General features: G+C 39.9%; 1 protein-coding gene across 3 annotated transcripts; it reads right to left on the bottom strand.

The window, feature by feature from the left end:
- Positions 1-2615: 2615 nt before the first annotated feature.
- Positions 2616-9834, bottom strand: LOC139963661 (lengsin-like). Of its 3 annotated transcripts, none has more exons than XM_071964673.1 (2): positions 9555-9834; positions 2616-5392 (listed from the first exon to the last, which is right to left on the bottom strand). In XM_071964673.1, exon 2 carries the CDS (start codon positions 5388-5390, stop codon positions 3969-3971), a length of 1422 nt encoding a protein of 473 aa, XP_071820774.1. In that variant the 5' UTR covers positions 5391-5392; positions 9555-9834; the 3' UTR covers positions 2616-3968. The 3 variants fall into 3 exon arrangements, with proteins under 3 accessions (XP_071820774.1, XP_071820790.1, XP_071820780.1); XM_071964689.1 differs by lacking the exon at positions 9555-9834 and adding an exon at positions 6530-7435; XM_071964679.1 differs by lacking the exon at positions 9555-9834 and adding an exon at positions 5609-6476.
- Positions 9835-17220: the final 7386 nt, after the last annotated feature.

The raw sequence follows: 17220 nt of genomic DNA, 5'->3' as shown, positions 1-17220 counted from the left end.
CAGTGACTTTTCTGTCACAAATATTAGGACGGATTTTTCTCTTTCCGATCACCGATTCATATTGGCGACTCTATCTACATCTCGCCCAGTACTGGTGCGGAAACAAATTCAGTTCCGCAAGTTGAATTCGATTGATCGGGAGAGATTTAGATCGGATCTTAGTTACGAAATGGATGGGATGATGGCACTTGATTCTCTTGATGATCTGGTAACCGCCTATAAGATCCGTACCGAGAGAGTATTGAACGATCATGCCCCTGTCATCTCTAAAGTAATAACTGTTCGCCAAAGTGTTCCGTGGTTTGATAATGAGGCGTCAAGGCTGAAAACTAAAACACGGAATGCAGAGCGGCGATGGTTGAAACATCCAACCTCTGAGAATCATGATTCGTTTCGTTCATTCCGTAACGAATACAAAAACCATGTCGAAGCATTGAAAAGCACCTTCATTCGGAGGAAGATTGAATCATGTGGCAACGACACCCGTCAACTGTTTGCTACCGTCGCCAACATTACTGGCAGTACAAAGACCAATCCTCTACCGGAGGGTGTGTCAGACGATCAGCTGGCTGGTGACTTTGCCACGTATTTTTATAACAAGGTCGATGTCATCCGGAATGAGCTCGAGCACCATCCTATCTTCATCCCACCCGAGATGAGCGTACCACCTTTTGCTTCATTTTCTACCATTGATGTATCGACGGCTACAGCACTCATTCGTAATGCAAAGCCTACGACTTGCCAGCTTGATCCCTTGCCATCGTCTCTTGTCAAAGAACATTATGACATATTTGCTCCTATATTTTGCAAAATAATTAATACATCGCTCTCCACTGGTAATTTTCACCCAGACTGGAAACAAGCTATTGTCAAACCACTATTGAAGAAAACTAACCTCGATCATATAAAGAAGAACTATCGCCCGGTTAGTAATCTGTCCTTCCTTTCAAAGATAGTGGAGAAGGCCTCTCTGATTAGTTTTACTGAACACATCGAGAATCACGGTCTCCTTCCTCCGTATCAAAGTGCATACAGGGCCAACCATAGTACGGAAACACTCTTACTGAAATTATATAATGATATCATGTGCAATATGGAGCGCCAGTTATTAACTCCATTTGCCGCAATGGACTTGAGTGCCGCGTTTGACACAGTCAACCACCAGCTGTTATTGGACATTCTCAAGAAGTGCTTCGGAGTTCACGGGGTAGCTAGAAAATGGGTATCGTCGTATTTATCTGAGAGACAATTCGCTGTTTGTATAAACAAATCACTTTCTACGCCGATGAAGGTCAATTTCTCTGTACCACAGGGTAGTATAAATGGACCAGTATATTTCACCTGCTATACTAGCACAATGAACACATGTATCAGTGATGAACAATTCCTCATTGGCTACGCCGATGACCACAGTATCTACTCTAGTTTTAAACCCGGAGATGTTTCTTCAGAATTTGAGTCAATCAGGGGTCTTTCATCAACTCTAGAAAATGTGAAACTCTGGATGCAATTTAACCGTCTTAAGATGAATGATGAAAAATCGGAGTTTATCGTTTTCGGAAGCAATCACCAACTACCAAAGTGCAATACAGACGTTTTATCCATTGGGGACACTCCTGTCCGTCGTACCCATAGTGTGAAGCTACTAGGTGTTTACTTGGATGAAACCCTCAATCTCAAACATCATATTTCCATGAAAGCTCGTGCATCAGCCCTCGCCATGTTTAATCTGAAGAAGATCCGGAAATATTTGGACAAGTCGACATGTCTCAAAATTGCAAATGCCACGATTTTCTCTCATATGGACTATTGCAATGGTCTTTTTATCAACCTCCCGGCCTCCACACTTCATCCCCTACAAAGGATCCAAAATTACACGGCTAAAATTATTCTCGGCAGATCAAAATATGATAGTGCCTCCGCAGCATTGAAGGAGCTGCACATCCTCCCCGTTAATGTCCGCGCTGAGTACAAGATCCTCCTCCTCGTTTATAAGTGTATACATAATTCAGCACCAGCTTATCTGTCCGAGTTGCTGGAAATTAAGACACCTGGTCGTTCAACACGCTCGTCAAAGGGCATTCTTCTCAAGGTTCCTTTCACACGCCGCAAATGTTTCGCAGGCCGCTCTTTCAGCGTCACTGGCCCTAGACTTTGGAACGCTCTCCCCGTCGACACAAGAAATTCGAAGACCATCAGAACTTTTAAAGCTGCTTTAAAGACTCATTTATTTAAGAAATCGTTTTTATAATTGTTTTGTTGTTCAGCGCCATTGAGTGTTTTTACAGTAATGTGCGCTTTACCAAGTGTTTCCACCTTAACCTTAACCTTAATACCATTCAGGAACTATACAATTAACAAAATTTATACACATTAATTTTTATCTATATGGATGCACTCCATGTCAATGCTAAATCTATCAGCCTTGAACATTTGTATGAGCAAACAGAGTGCCAGGCAATAAAGTTATCATTTATCAAGTTATCGTTTTGATACCTCGTAATCCAATTATTCTGAGGTGAAAAGTCAAACTTTCGATGCAATAATGCCACAATTTTACAGATTTGTAGAAACATTATAACAGGGGATGCATAATAAACACAACACAAGTAGAGTAAGATTTCCAGTAGTATTATTATTGTAAAGATCCAATTGTATAATAATGTAATCCGAATAAATAAATAACAGTACAGTACTTTGTAATAAAGTAAAATGCAAAGTAATGAAGTAAAGTACAGTATATATGAGTAAAATGTGAAGCAAGTATGTTATATAGAGGAAGCTGGAGTAATACTGTGGAGAAAGTTACGAACGATATACCTTGTATTATGCTTCCACCCGAAGGTGCTTCAGCAGACTAAGGAAATCCTTAGTCGAAAATTATTGAGGTTCCAAGTTTTTTGTGCGTGGAAGGACACCGGCGAATCTCGCCTTCTCTTTTCGAATAGTGCCCTGAAGTAACGAGGCAGGGGTGTGTAGTCCTGCTCCCGGGACCGCAATTTAACGTCCCTTCAGAAGGACGTGAGTACCGCTTCCCACGTGTAGCCACTTTCCTACCACGAGAAAGGTTCCCTGCATCAATTTATACTTGCCAGCAAACAAAGCTTAAGATAATCCCTGACCACACAAAACAGCCAACAAAAGAAGCACCAGTGGGAAAAAGCTAAAGTTGTGATTCTCGTCAGCTGAACCTGAACGCTACCCCAACACCAGATAAATAGGAAGGGCATACCCTATTGTGTTGATAGTTTATGTCAAGATGACCAGGAGAAAATAAAAGAGTGGTCTGAATCTATGTGATAACTGTCTAAGAAATGCCAGAAGATATCATTTCAATTGATTCAAAGCCAAAATAAAAAATTAACATTTTAAGATTAAAACAAGATTAAAACAAGATTAAAACAAGATTAAAACAAGATTAAAATAAGATTAAAACAGATCAACATTTTGAGATTAGAACATCTTCAAATATCGAATACAGTTCGACGTGAACAATAAAGACCTAGTAATTATCAAAGGTGGATGTTTCATAAACCAAATTCACATGATGATATCAACTAGCTTAAAGAGAGTGAAGACTCGTGCACAAAGAAACTTCTGATGCCGGTAATCTGATCTAGTTTCCAATGAGGTGTAACAGAAGTGTTAGACACCACCATCGATCCCAGAAAATACACACACAGCTTGCTACTGTCTATAATTAGACACTTGTGTACAGTGAATACATACAGCTAAGGTCAATACCCACAACACAGTGTACATAGCAGCGATGGACATCTCAGCAGGGAGTTGTTATGGAACTCCCTGATCTCAGGTCCAGATAAAAGACAACAAGATAACACGTTTCATTACTGTGCATTTTGTAGCGACAAGAATAAAACTTCACTTGCAAGCAACGGAAAGTTAATTTTTTTTTCAGAGGGCGGCACACGGTTTGGGGCGAGTCTTCAATGCCTTTAAGTTTCCTTTTATAGATATGGTAAATATTCACGATCATAGAAGGATTCATCCCCCATTTGCTTAGCCTTTTCTTCCAGTTGACATTCATATTTTTTGTTAATGAGATACGTTTTAATAAATTCTTCTCCCAAAGCCTCACATATGACGTCATCCTCTTCTAAAGCTTTAATGGCATCCGATAACTTCCCAGAGAACATTTGTGACCCGCCATCATCTTCGTGCACGTGGTGTGCGCTCCCTTTAACCATCGGTGGGAGAGGGAGCTCGTTCAGAACTCCATCTAGACCAGCTGCAATATTAACGGCAAGAGTTAGGTACGGGTTACATGCAGCCGCAAATATTCTGTTTTCTATGTAGGTTTGATTTGGGCCGTAGCTCTTCACTCTGAACGAACACGTTCTATTATCTACTCCCCAGCTGCGATTACGCGGTGTCGCTCTGTCGAAGTGAAGGAACCGCCGTTGGCAACTAGCGGTTGGACAGCCAAAGATAACCATAGCTGGAGCGTGACGTAAAAGTCCAGCTAGCCAATGTTTCATAATCTTTGACATATTGTCAGAATCTTGACCGTCGAAAAATAAAGGTTTCCCAGTTTTTAGATCTAGAAGAGAGTGATTAAAATGACCACTCACACCACTCGATTGTACGAACGGTTTCGAACTAAATGAAGCCAAATAACCGTTACGTTGCGATATTTCACGAATGGTTTTCTTGACCCAAAAACCGTCATCGGCGGACTGAAGTCCCATAGACGGTTGAATCGGATATTCGTAGACACCGTTCTCACCCTCGCTGTCGATTTGCTCTACCTTTACATCTATACCGATAAGATTATCATAAATGTCAGTCAAGAGATCCCAGTCTTGAAAGAAACTTTTTACCCAGTGACCGGTCATGTCGGTATGGATAGGAACCATCGTCTTAGCATCAAGGACCGAAAATTCGTACTCTAAAGCGGATAGAATCTCGTATCCACACTCGTTGAGTCTCATCACCTGTTTGCGGGCGACATTCCTAGGGGAGAAACCAATCGCCCCTTGACCCATAACGTCGTAAGGATCGGCAATGACAGTCGCTACATCTTTCCTCCAAGGTATAACTTTAAAAGTTTTAAGATCAGGAAAGAAACGTAGATCGATTACTTCCATCGACGCTGGTAACTCAGGCATTTCCGGGATATCCATCTTTGGCAACCGAAAAAGCTGCCTACCAATCATCAAGATACCCTCCTCAAGTCTTGATAGGAATCGTTCCACGGGTATAGCTCTTCCTCGTTCCATAGCGTGAAAATCAGAATACACCACAAAAATAAATCGGACCTTCTTTTCTTTGATTTGTCGCCGTAGAGTGTCCAGCTCTTTTTTGCTGTATTGACTTGCCATTCTGTCAGAAGCAGCGTCCATGAGGATGGGTGGATTCGTATTAGCCATAGCTTTGAAGGAAAGAATGTAGGACGTTAAATCACAACATACACTTTTGTTCTTAAAGTTCTTACTTATTACTGTTGATGTATTTTACACTTCACGCAAAAAAGCAATCATACTTCATTTTCCACTGTTGACTGAATTATCATGCAATATGTTCCTGGTGTATCTGTTTTATGCAGCCTATTTATTCACCGGGAAGATGCACCTGGTCAAAACCTTACCTTCGTTAGAAAAATTGTGTCGAGATGTGAAAGGTTTAAAATTCTGCTGTATAGACCCCAACTATAGCACGCTACCATGGAAAAGTTTCTTGAGATTACGAAATCGACCTCTTTTTACCAATTAGTCTGCAACGCCTGACAAAAAATTTTCTTGTATGAGGGTCTTTGTGTGAACGCTGTATGATTTAACTACACTGTAGACTTTAACATATTTCCACACAGTGTTTAAAGAAAGAGCCATATGGTGTTAGGAAGCTATGCCGGCAAATAGTAATGCCTGAGGTCGATTTACGACCTGGCAGTTCGATTAAGTAATCACAAAACTTTCCAAGCTATAGCATGCTACAATTGGAGCCAACAAAGCAAATCTCTAAACAGCTCTGCTACACTACGGTCTTTGCACTTTTGTCCAATATATATATATGTATACACTGGATGTATATATTTCATGTAAACCCTGATCTGGAGATATTCCAAGAAATACCCTCACTGCATCCTGTAATTGTAACTGTACAACTTCCTGGGTGTATATAACTAACTACTATACTAATTCCCTCTGGATCTTCCTCTACCCCCCCCCCTCCGCCCCCACATCTCTGTGTTGGTAACGGTATATAATTCAGACACCTGTCGTATACATGTCTAGCATTGACCAGACACTGAATACAAAAGTCAAAGCTTAAAGGTGTGCTGTATTGACCCCAAATATGCTAGACATTCAAATCTGGTCACCTTTGGTCAAAATTCTTGAACTGATTGTATTACAACCTTCGAGGAAACTGTCCTCACTTAGACATTCAGTCATCTTGTGCGTTACTTAAATATGTCTGAGAACAATTTTGAGAGTAAAGACCTCCAGGAAAATACTTTTTGAAAACTTCTAGCAATTATAGCGTGCTATTATTTGGGGCATAAACTGACCTTTAGAGACAGAACGGGCCAACGGTTTGTCCTTTTCTAGAGGTTTCGTGTTTTGGATTCCACTTGTCTAAAGTTTGTATATCCAACTGTGTGTTTCTTCCTACACTGCACTACACTAGGCCTACTTTGCAGTAAGTGTCGTTTACCACAACTCATTGACTTTTGAAGGTAGCTAGACTGATATAAAGCTGAAATGTTTTAGCTGGTACCATGAAAGTATCACCTAACAGGCAACAAATTTGTTCTTCCCACCATTCGATACAACGATTAGATAACATGATAAAACCATATGATATAACGATTTAAACAATTGGAAGCTATATTTGCGCTCTCATGATGATTGATGTTGTGCCACAATCAATTGCTCCATTGACTTACACAGTAAATTTGTCACTTTTCCAAGGTCGCTTGGAGTTTAGATAGAAGTTTGCAACTGACATATCCTAACACCACTTGATAGATAATGGCTTTGGCTATCATAGGACAATGTTATTTTGCCACCATACCCGATTAGAGTTTAAACTAGGCGATTATGAATTTCTCGGTGGCGTGCACAGGATTTCAATGGTGGTGATGGTGGGAGGGGGTAGGGCAATTGTAAATTTCCCTGACTGATTATGTAAGAGGAGAAAGAGCAGACAGAAGGATTTGATGCAGGAGAGGGCGTGGCCCTGGGGTCGATGAAGCGAACTCCCATGCATGGGTGTCTGGGGTCCTCGCCCGGCCAGTAGAGGAAACCTTGTAGACGCCAAATGGATCATTCTATAAGTCACATATAGACTACAAATTAGGTCTATAATTCGGTTGTGCTAATAAATATTCTTGAAGTTTTGTGTGAGGTTGAAAATTAGAGGGTATGCACACTAGAGTGGTCTAAATCTTCCACGATTGGATGTAAAAAAAAAACCGACTGAACCCCTCCCCCCCTAACTGAACCAATTTCCCCCGTGGACTGACGATGGAAGGTGAGGCATGGCCCCTGCTCCACGCCGCCCCTCCCCCTGCCCCATTTGACTTTTCTCAACGGTGACTTGCTTATCTTTCAGTCGATTGTGGTATGTGGTAACAGTAGAATTTAGTTTCGGATGGCGCCTTCACCCATATCCGTCGCAGGTTACTCGACCCATCCAGATAATCGGCGAGGAACTTTATGTATCAGTGAAGGTGATTGTCGCCGATCAATTCCAGACCCATTTAAGTGGCTCTGAAAAGTTCAGCGAAGACGCGTGTTTGGACTTATGAATATTCAGCAGGCGCGTAGCCAGGAATTTGCCAAGGGAGGGGCGAAAATGTAGGCAAACAATCAGAGCCATAGATTTGGCATTGCAAACTATCTAAGCGTAGCGCCACCATGGAAAATTTTGGCTGAAAATGCCTCCCAGATCCCTGGAAATGGCACTTCCCAGGCCTTGTAAGTTGCATCATAGCATTTTCTCTTTTGAAATTACTAGCGATATCATAAAAACATTAAAAAAAAAATTAAAAACTATGCTCAAGGGGGGGGGCGGCTGCCCCCTTCGCCCCCACCCCTATGCGCCTGATATTCAGTATCTCAAGAATCTTAAAATCGGACAAAGCCTTTTATAGGCCGACATACATGATGAGATATTGATTTGGATTTATCATGGAATATCTAAATCTATATCTAGGTTTAGATGAATTTCAAATTTTATTCTACTTTAAGACGAGGCAAAACAATCAGCAACAACTGAAAACCGTGAAGAGCTGATAGCTAGCTCATAATTTGGGAAGTTTTTGTTGTGCCAATCAAGTGTACGTATACATACTCGGCGGATGTGTGTACCTTGCTGTAATTTAACAAACTGCTATTGCATTTGGAGTTTTCAAGGGTTCTAGTTATAGGCTCTCACTCATGAAAATGTGTAAGAACGTGATTGGAAGAGGAATTAACCCAAGGCATTTATTCAGCTATGTAGGCTACTATAGTATCTATCGGGCCTTTCAAGGGAGGGGACTCATGCAGGATACAACATTTGACGTCATAACTATCACATGGTCATTGTGCCTCTATGCAAGGAGACTGAGATTGAGAGGGGATCAGTCAAGTCGTTTGGTTTTCATGCCCAGACTTTATCTTGGCTATTTGTTTAGTTCCTTTGGCCGACCCGCCAGTGGCGGAACGTCCATACAGTCAGAGGGGGCGGATGCCCCCCCTGACGGACTCAAATGGACTGCTGGCGCCCTTTTCAGCTTTTTACCACTTTTTACTTATTCGCGATTATTGACTTTTTTTATTGTGCTCTCAAATACCTAATGACATTTGTCACATTTTGTTGGTGTAATTTTCTGACAAAATGGTGATGACACCTATTTATTCTTTGTTTTATCTGGAAATTAGCAAGGCCCGGAAAGGGTCATTTCTGGCGATCTAGGAAGTATCTTTACTCCAAAAATTTCTGTATGCTCCGCGCCAACCTGTGGTGGCGCTCCGCTTAGATAGTGTCGAAGCGGCCCTACAGACCATTCTCGCCCCCCCTGACCAATACCCCTAGCTTTGCCACTGCGACTCGCAATAGTTTTGAGCATACCACTGCAAGATTAATGTATGTCGTCCAGTTACTGAGTTGTTGACAATTGACAATTCATAATCATGGACGTTAAATATGAATCTAAGAGACTGACTTTGGTCAGCTTGCGGCTTTGATAAGCCAATAGTGCATGGCTTCTTCGCGAGTTTCTGCTTGCAGGAGGATCTAAAATACATACAAACATACACATATCGTGGCCGGGGGCCTATAGGTATGATTTGCTAACGGCATGAAAATACTACATTTGTTATAAAATAAATCAATCGTTCGAACAGAGCATTAAAAACATCACAAAATGTGATCAAAAGCACAAATATAAACTTTTTTTTACAAAAATATCGCTTGATGGCCAAGCTGTATCATGATGATATGGCAGTGTGTGATTATTATATATTTCTCCCCTTATTATTTAGAATGAACTGAATAAATTGTTCCATGCAGGGACCAAAAATATTGAAACATGCATGGAAACTCACCTCTAAATAGACGAAATGATGACTTGTGATAACGTACTGAGTTAACCTGTAACGGGTGCGGTTGATCAAACTGTTCTTCTTAGACTGAGTTATGAATCTATACAGTGGTTTTCAGTTGGCACTCCTTCTGTTTTACCTCCATGGCATTACGGAATATTAAGTTTACTGCATGGAGTCTTTGTTGGTTTCTGCTGATGCATGTTAAATCGAGATTGCATCTGTATAGGTCTATTTCACATGTGCTAAATAAAGGGTCTAAAGACAAAAGTACAATACCAGAGTTTTGCGGCATTAGTTCATGATAAAACATGTGAATGGTAACTAGGCTGATAGTGTGACAATGAAGGTCACACATGGTATGTGTCATGGTATAACCGACTGGGGTCGAGTTCACAATATAGCTAACTTAACCCAATAGGAGAATAAGAATTTCTTTCGCGGATGGATTCAACCATTGTAAGTAAACAAGCCCTTATAAAACAGAATGCAAAATGCATTGAGGTTTCGATGACTTCAATGCACTAGACTTCTGCTTGTTAGTATAACCAGAACTAGCTGTTACAATAACACTATGGCATGATATTACACAGATCAGTCTACTGTACATGGCTATACACACCTCCATCAAAAACAATAGGGGTCTTGTACTCAATGTTATGAATCCACACACCAAGTATAAGAGGTATCCACAATTTCCATCGTTACATATCATGTAAAAGGTTTTTCAGAGTTTGACCTCTGGTGACCTATAGGAGATCTGACCTCACAAGCAATAGGATTCTTGTTCTCAATATGGCAAATCCATATACCATGTATAAAAAGTATCCATGATTTCTACCATGAGAAATCATGTTGTGAAGGTTTTCAGGCCTCGACAAATATTTTTGAAAGTACTCGCTATTTGGTGACTGTGACTAAAAATCTACTCACCAAGTTCCACTCGCTACTATGCCTCTAATTGTTGTTCAAGAATCCAAAGTACAGATCTGCAACATCAATACTTTCTATGAACAAAAGGTTAGGCAGATGCATGGTGCTACGTAATTGCGCATTAGAAAGTCATTTTTCTTTGCAGTACCAAATTAAAACTTTTTCCACCAAAAGTAAGTGTTGAACAAAGTGAAACATGATGCAGAATCATAAATAAGCAGTTAGGCCTTACTGTAGTGACTGAAACAATTGAAAACACAACATTTATTTATTATCAGCGCACTGAGACTTAAGTGTGTATTTGCGCTTTATAAGAACTGTGTATTATTATTATTATTATTATCTGTAAAAATACCTACGAAACAGATAGCTTGGCTTCTGTTACATTAGGGCTCCTCTACTTTACTAGGCATATACTATACAGAAATTAGGTGTGCGGAAGTTCTAAGCATATACTGTACAGTACCTCACTGCTACTTTGAACCGCTGCTCAGTAAGAGCGGTGACTTCGTACAATTTCCCAATTAATTATCTGTCTTTTAGCTGCAGATTGATGCGCGAAAAATATCTCTATTACTCCATTTTACTGCCTAAATCAAATCGATCTTTTTACGCAATGATAACCTGAGGTTGTAAGAGCATCTCTTTGCCAAAATTCCTAGCAGTAACAACAGCAAACTTGTCTCAAAACTCCTTAAATTGTTCTATACTTTGTGACTGACAGGCAGTAGGAAAATGCTTTAAGAAATCATGAAGGAGATGTTTTGCCATCTTAAGTGTATTGGTATTCTGCCTCGTATTCTCCACGTTGTTGTGTTAACGAACCCTATTCTACCCAACCGTTGCTGGCCTTTGCAACATAAAATTGCTCACAGGCCTACCCAGGTTTGTTCTAGTTGTCCCATAATCATAAACGTGACGCAAGTGGAACATTACTTTTAAGGCCTAGCTATGCTGAAACTGGTGGAAGAGACTACACAAATTGAGATCAATAGCCGATCCAGACAAAAGCTTGTGAACTCACTGCCAAACTAAGACCCTTTGACCTCCACAAACAAGAGCCCAAGGGCAAATGGTTCCTTGCTTGTTAGGAATATTTACAAGGGTGCAGCACTGTCTTAAAATTGTCATGTGGTCCGATGTACACACACAATGTTATTGCCAAAAATATCACAAATCAACCATTGGTCCTTCTGAGAACCTGTTGAGGACCAGGTGTCTAATATGAGCAAGAGTTGTCATTTCTTTACAGAACTCACAGAATTATCCAAACTGTACTTATTAAGAATTTTAACCAAACCAAACCAAACCTTGATCTCTAATAACTTCGCACATTAAGGTTGCAGAGGAGTCAACTTATGGACAATTTAGATTGGAATATGGCCACGAAACTTCAAATAATCAACTTGAATAAAACTAATACAGGTCACTCTAGGTCAACCTGAGGTCAAAGGTCACCCAAATGAAGGTGGACTATTGGATTACAATAGCGTAACTCTCAACCTTGATGGACATTTGGTTCTCAACTTATTGCAAAATACTAGTTTTTAACCCCTAATTGACCTTTGTTGACCTTGGATCACATGACTGTTATGTTTGAAAATCCTTTACCCCATTTACCACTAGTCCCAATATATCAACCATGTCGGACCCTGTCAGTGCATGGTAGTTTCACAAGTTATTGAGAAAAAAAACCCATTTTAACCCATAAATGACCTTTGTTGACCTTGGATCACATCAACGCTATTTTGGAAGACGTGTCCCTACTTCATTCACAACTTGTCCCAATATATCAGCCATGTCAGACTTAGTGACTAGAAGTTGTTGCAAAACTTAGCATAATTTGGCAGCTTTTTGCACATAAGCAACCTTGAATGACACTGGATGACCTAATGGTTTTTATCAAAAATGTTCCCCTTGCTGATGTGCACACTGTTATTGCTAAAAAGGTATTAAAACCAACCTCATGGCCCCTCATACCTTGAGAACCTGGTGTCCGATTGAAGCGGGAGTTGGTTTCTTCTATTTAGCACACAGAGCTCTATCATAAATCAAATTCTTGACAACCTTTTTTTGTTTTGCCCCGTATCTCCTAAAATAAGCATATTTTTTAAGATTTGACCTTTTAACCTCATGGTCAGATGTAGTTTGACACGCTGATTCCAAAAAGCAACATGACCAGTCTGTGAGACCACCCTAACTGTACTTATTAAACACAAAAAATTTGACCTCTGGTAAGGTCGCACAGGGGTCTACCTATGGACAATTTTGATCGGAAAGTACCTTTGAGATCCGTTTACGGCCACGAAAATTCAAATAACCAAAAAACTAATAAAGGTCACCGGAGGTCAACCCGAGGTCAACGGTCACCCAGATGCGCCAAATATGTGCCAAATATTAGATTGCTCCAAGCTTCCCTACTTGAGATATCGTGTTAACAAGCCAGGCTTCACACACACCCACACACTCTCTGCTTGCATGAATGCATAGGTTACAATTATCATGGAACCAAAAATGAAGAAAGGCATTTTCACAATTGTAGCTGGCAGACTACAATCATTCTAAAATAACCTCCCAATTTTATTCCACACCAATTGAACAACACATCCACTCAATATGTTTCTGTATGGATGGGAAATATTATGAAAAACTTTTTGAGAAGATCTGTTAAAGAGGGTGTAAAAGGCTGGTTGAACAAAGTAATACAGTACAGATCAACCTTAGAACTGATGTTGACAGTAGACAGATACTATTGTAGTTACTATTGCTGTGGCATAAGTGTAATTGACAGGCTGATTAAGCTAAACACAGTAAGACTTTTGTACCCCTTATAAGATTCCTTATAAAATTCCTTATATGGTGGTATGAGGTTCATGCCACCTTCACTTCTTACAAGTTTCCAGAATTGGAAAAATGGTGATCTTTGAACTCTATGATATCAGCCCGGGGGGGGGGTGGGGTGGGGGGTTTGCACACATCCCTTTACCAAGTAAGAAGGTCTTCTAAGCTTTGCTGTGGAGGTTGTTGAGTTTAAAAGATTTTTGTACCTTGACCCATGTTGAGCTTAAATGGCCTTTGACCTATACAAAAAAGAATAAGGTTCTTGCACTACAGTGGAGTCACATTCTTAGTTTTGATGTTCATCCCAGCGTATCTGTTGACCTTTCGACCTCCAAAGAACACAATATGGATCTTGTACCCACTAAGATGGATCCACATTTCCAACTATAAAGTTCACCCACCATATGGTTTTGAGTTATCGTGTTTACAAAGTTAACATACCTTTACTTGTTGACCTCAAATGATGTTTGACCTTCAAAGAAAGCAAGTGGTATCTTGCACTCACTAAAATGGATCCACAAACTAAATATGAAGTTCACAAAACATGTTGTCGTGTATACAAAGTTTTCAGACTTTGACCTCAAATGACCTTTGACCGCCACAGAAACAAGGATGTCCTCACTACAATGGATCCACATACAAAATGTGAAATTCAACCGCCATAAAGATTTTGTTATCGTGTTTACAAGGTCTTCAGATTTTTACCTCTGTTGACCTCAAATCACCTTTGACCTCCACAGAAAGTTATAGGTACTCAGTATTAAGATCCACATACCAAGGATGATCATCCAATCTATTGGAGTTGTCCTGTGTACAAAGTGTTCAGACTTTGGCCTCAGATGACCTTTGAATTCCACAGAAACATTGGATTTTGTACTCACTGTTAATGGTGGACCAACATATTGAGTTTGAAGTTCATCCAAGCTTTGCTTATAAAGTTATAGGCTTTACAAGGTCATTAGTCTTTGAACTCTGTTGACCTTAAATTACCTTTTACCTACACAGAATACAATAGGCATCTTGTACTCACTAAGTTGAAACCACATACAATCTACTTGATTCATCCAAACTTTGCTTTTGAAGTTTACAAGGGTTTCAGACTTTGACTTCTGGTGACCTCAAATGGTCATGGACTTATACGACGAATGATAGGGTTTTTGTACTAAGGTGGATCCACATATTGAGTTTGAAGGTCATTCAAGTTTTCTTTATGAAGTTACAGAGTTTACAAGGATTTTTAGATTTTGACCTCTGGTGAATTCAAATGACCTTCAACCCTTTGCATCCACATGAAGTTAAACAACCGTGTACTTTCAGACCCAGAACCCCCCATTGTTTTTGCCATTGTTCAAATCCACGTACCCAAGCTTTTTGAAATACACCTTAAGTGGTGATTGCAAAGGTTACAATTTACATCAAAACTATAAAAAACTAGAGCACCAATGGTGCAGAAGCTCATACCTTTTCGAGCTTAAAAATGTAGGGCCCACAAAACTTTATGGCCCACCAAATTTCAGGCCATTTTTCAGATTCCACCAATTTTGGGCCAATGAGGGATAACCCCCCCTCCCCCCTCCGTTAGCAGAATCCTGGCCACACCACTGGCTATAATTCCTATTTTCCCCCTTTAAATCCTATTTTACCCACTCTCTCAAACAATACCACTGACCTACCCTATTAAACTTTCTCCCCTCTACCTGAGCAGACCTGAAGCACTCCTTGCCAAAATTTTGGCTGGCTGCCTACATACCTCAGGCTCAAAGACTTCTAAGAATCGGCAAGTGCTGATTGGCTATAGGGCTCTCATGCTTACAGTTCAACAGTTAATAACAACTCCCAGTCCTGCTTTAATTCCACTAACAGCCTCTGCAGAGCTTAACCACAAATGTAACAAACACTGCAGAGACTGGGTGAAAAAAGGTGAAGGCTCAGATTTTTTTAAACAATGGGGATTAATTGTAATTAATTAACTTTTGACCAAAAATTATTAGGCATCACCTTATTCATACACAATCCAACAATCATCAGTTCAACTTTGCATATGATCCATCAAAATCTTGAGGAGATTGAGATATTTGAAAATATTACGAAGAATGACCCCCGATGACCCCCTAAATGACATTTGACCTCAATTTTCCGAACACCCCTCGTAACTCTCATCCCGAGGAACGTTGTGACCAAGTTTCATTATAACTGGCCATACACTGTACGAACAGGAGCAATTTGAAAATATAGGGCCGCGGCCCGGGCCACAAAAGACCCCTAGTTGATCTTTGATCTCAAATTCATGAACACCCTGAAGGTAAAACTTCCATAGTACTATCGTGACAAACCCTCAACATTATACCATGGAATCTGTAGGAGAAGAAGCATTTTGCGTATTTCCACAAAATGGCCCATTACAGCCCACAGGTGACCTTTGACCCAAAATTTCGGACCATCTCTGATGGCCCTATACCCAATGGTCTTTGTGTCCAAGTTTCATGAAATTCCATCAAACACTGTGCGAGTGGGAGCGGTTTTACCAATTGTTGACGGATAGAGTGATAGAATGATAGAGTGATAGACGCCGCACTGTAACAATAGCTCACACCAGCATGCTGGTATGAGCTAAAAATCCTGAGGGATACAAAGAGGAACTTGAAATCATAATCTTCTTTATTGTTTTCTCAAAGCTTCGTAAATGCAGTATCTTGCGAATTGTAAATTTTCTTGCATACAGTATGACATGGTGAGCCTCAAATGGCCAAACTTGGGATTGCTTGCTATCTTCATCAATACATCAGATTTGGAAGATGGCATGTACATCACATTTACCTCTAGACCACAAAAATCCCAATGAATATGTGTAACTATGTTGTCTTATGATCAACAGAGCTCTGTGCTGTTATCAGGGTAAGTGAGATTCAGCATTATTGCTGCTCTATTTATGAGAAGTGAATAAGTTGAGAAGTTGACTAACTTTTGCTATGGTATGCTGGACTAAATGAAATTTAATTATATCCATAACAATAGCATATATGCAGTGATTTCTTTTACAATGTTTCAATCACTATTTCTTAAGTGTATGTAAATCCAGTGCTGACCACCCAGTAAATTACAAAATAGACACTGGTGGGGGAAAAATAAAAAGAAGAAGCTGCCCACCAAGTAAATTATTCTTCATTACTTCACTGTACCATCCCACTCCCAACACACAGACATTGGTCTAAGCTTATACAAGCTTATACAATCTCCTTGTTACCCAAAACCCTATAAATACACATTCATTTATTTGGCCCACAGTACATTACAAATTTCCAAATATCTGCTTTGATTTCAACCAGAGACATTACTCCAACATTTAGTACTAGGTATCACTTTCACTACCAAGGGATTCTGACTATGAACTTTTATCCTAGAGTAAGACTTGGTTCAAATCAAAAGAAATCAATTATACTTGAAGCAGACAGAGAGACTGGTTTTAAAATGAGAAGAGTTTATGGTAATGTGAATTGAGTGGAATACAATTTGATATTAAAGCAAAAGATATAGCTCAATATAAACACCATTACATTCTACATAAAAAAACAACAACATTCCCTCAATGAATCTATCAAAACAGCTCATTACAGATGATGTGTTTGCTTCCAGGTTGGTGATGTCACAGACTAATCTATGTGTAAACAAATCAAAATGCTGCATCATTCTGTCAATATCAAGTTTGAAAATCAAAGATGGTACCAAACAGAATGAACAAGATACTTGATGTCTTTAGTCCGACACCTGTGTTTAGAATGTACACCTCTCCTGACACTTTCCTGTTGCTCATAGAAAATGATATAGTTTCTACGCACGAGTTGGAAGATGATATGTACATCGCGCAATAGATTACCAGCAAACATTTAAATTATAC

The sequence above is a fragment of the Apostichopus japonicus genome, chromosome 3, assembly GCF_037975245.1.
Source record: "Apostichopus japonicus isolate 1M-3 chromosome 3, ASM3797524v1, whole genome shotgun sequence".
Classification (NCBI taxonomy): Eukaryota; Metazoa; Echinodermata; class Holothuroidea; order Aspidochirotida; family Stichopodidae; genus Apostichopus; species Apostichopus japonicus.
The sequence above is the reverse complement of the archived record's forward strand: the minus strand, read 5'-3'. Positions and strand labels throughout refer to the sequence as shown.

Bases quoted from the DNA above. Each gene is read 5' to 3' on its own strand.
- LOC139963661 (XM_071964673.1), bottom strand. From the start codon at position 5,390: ATGGCTAATACGAATCCACCCATCCTCATGGACGCTGCTTCTGACAGA.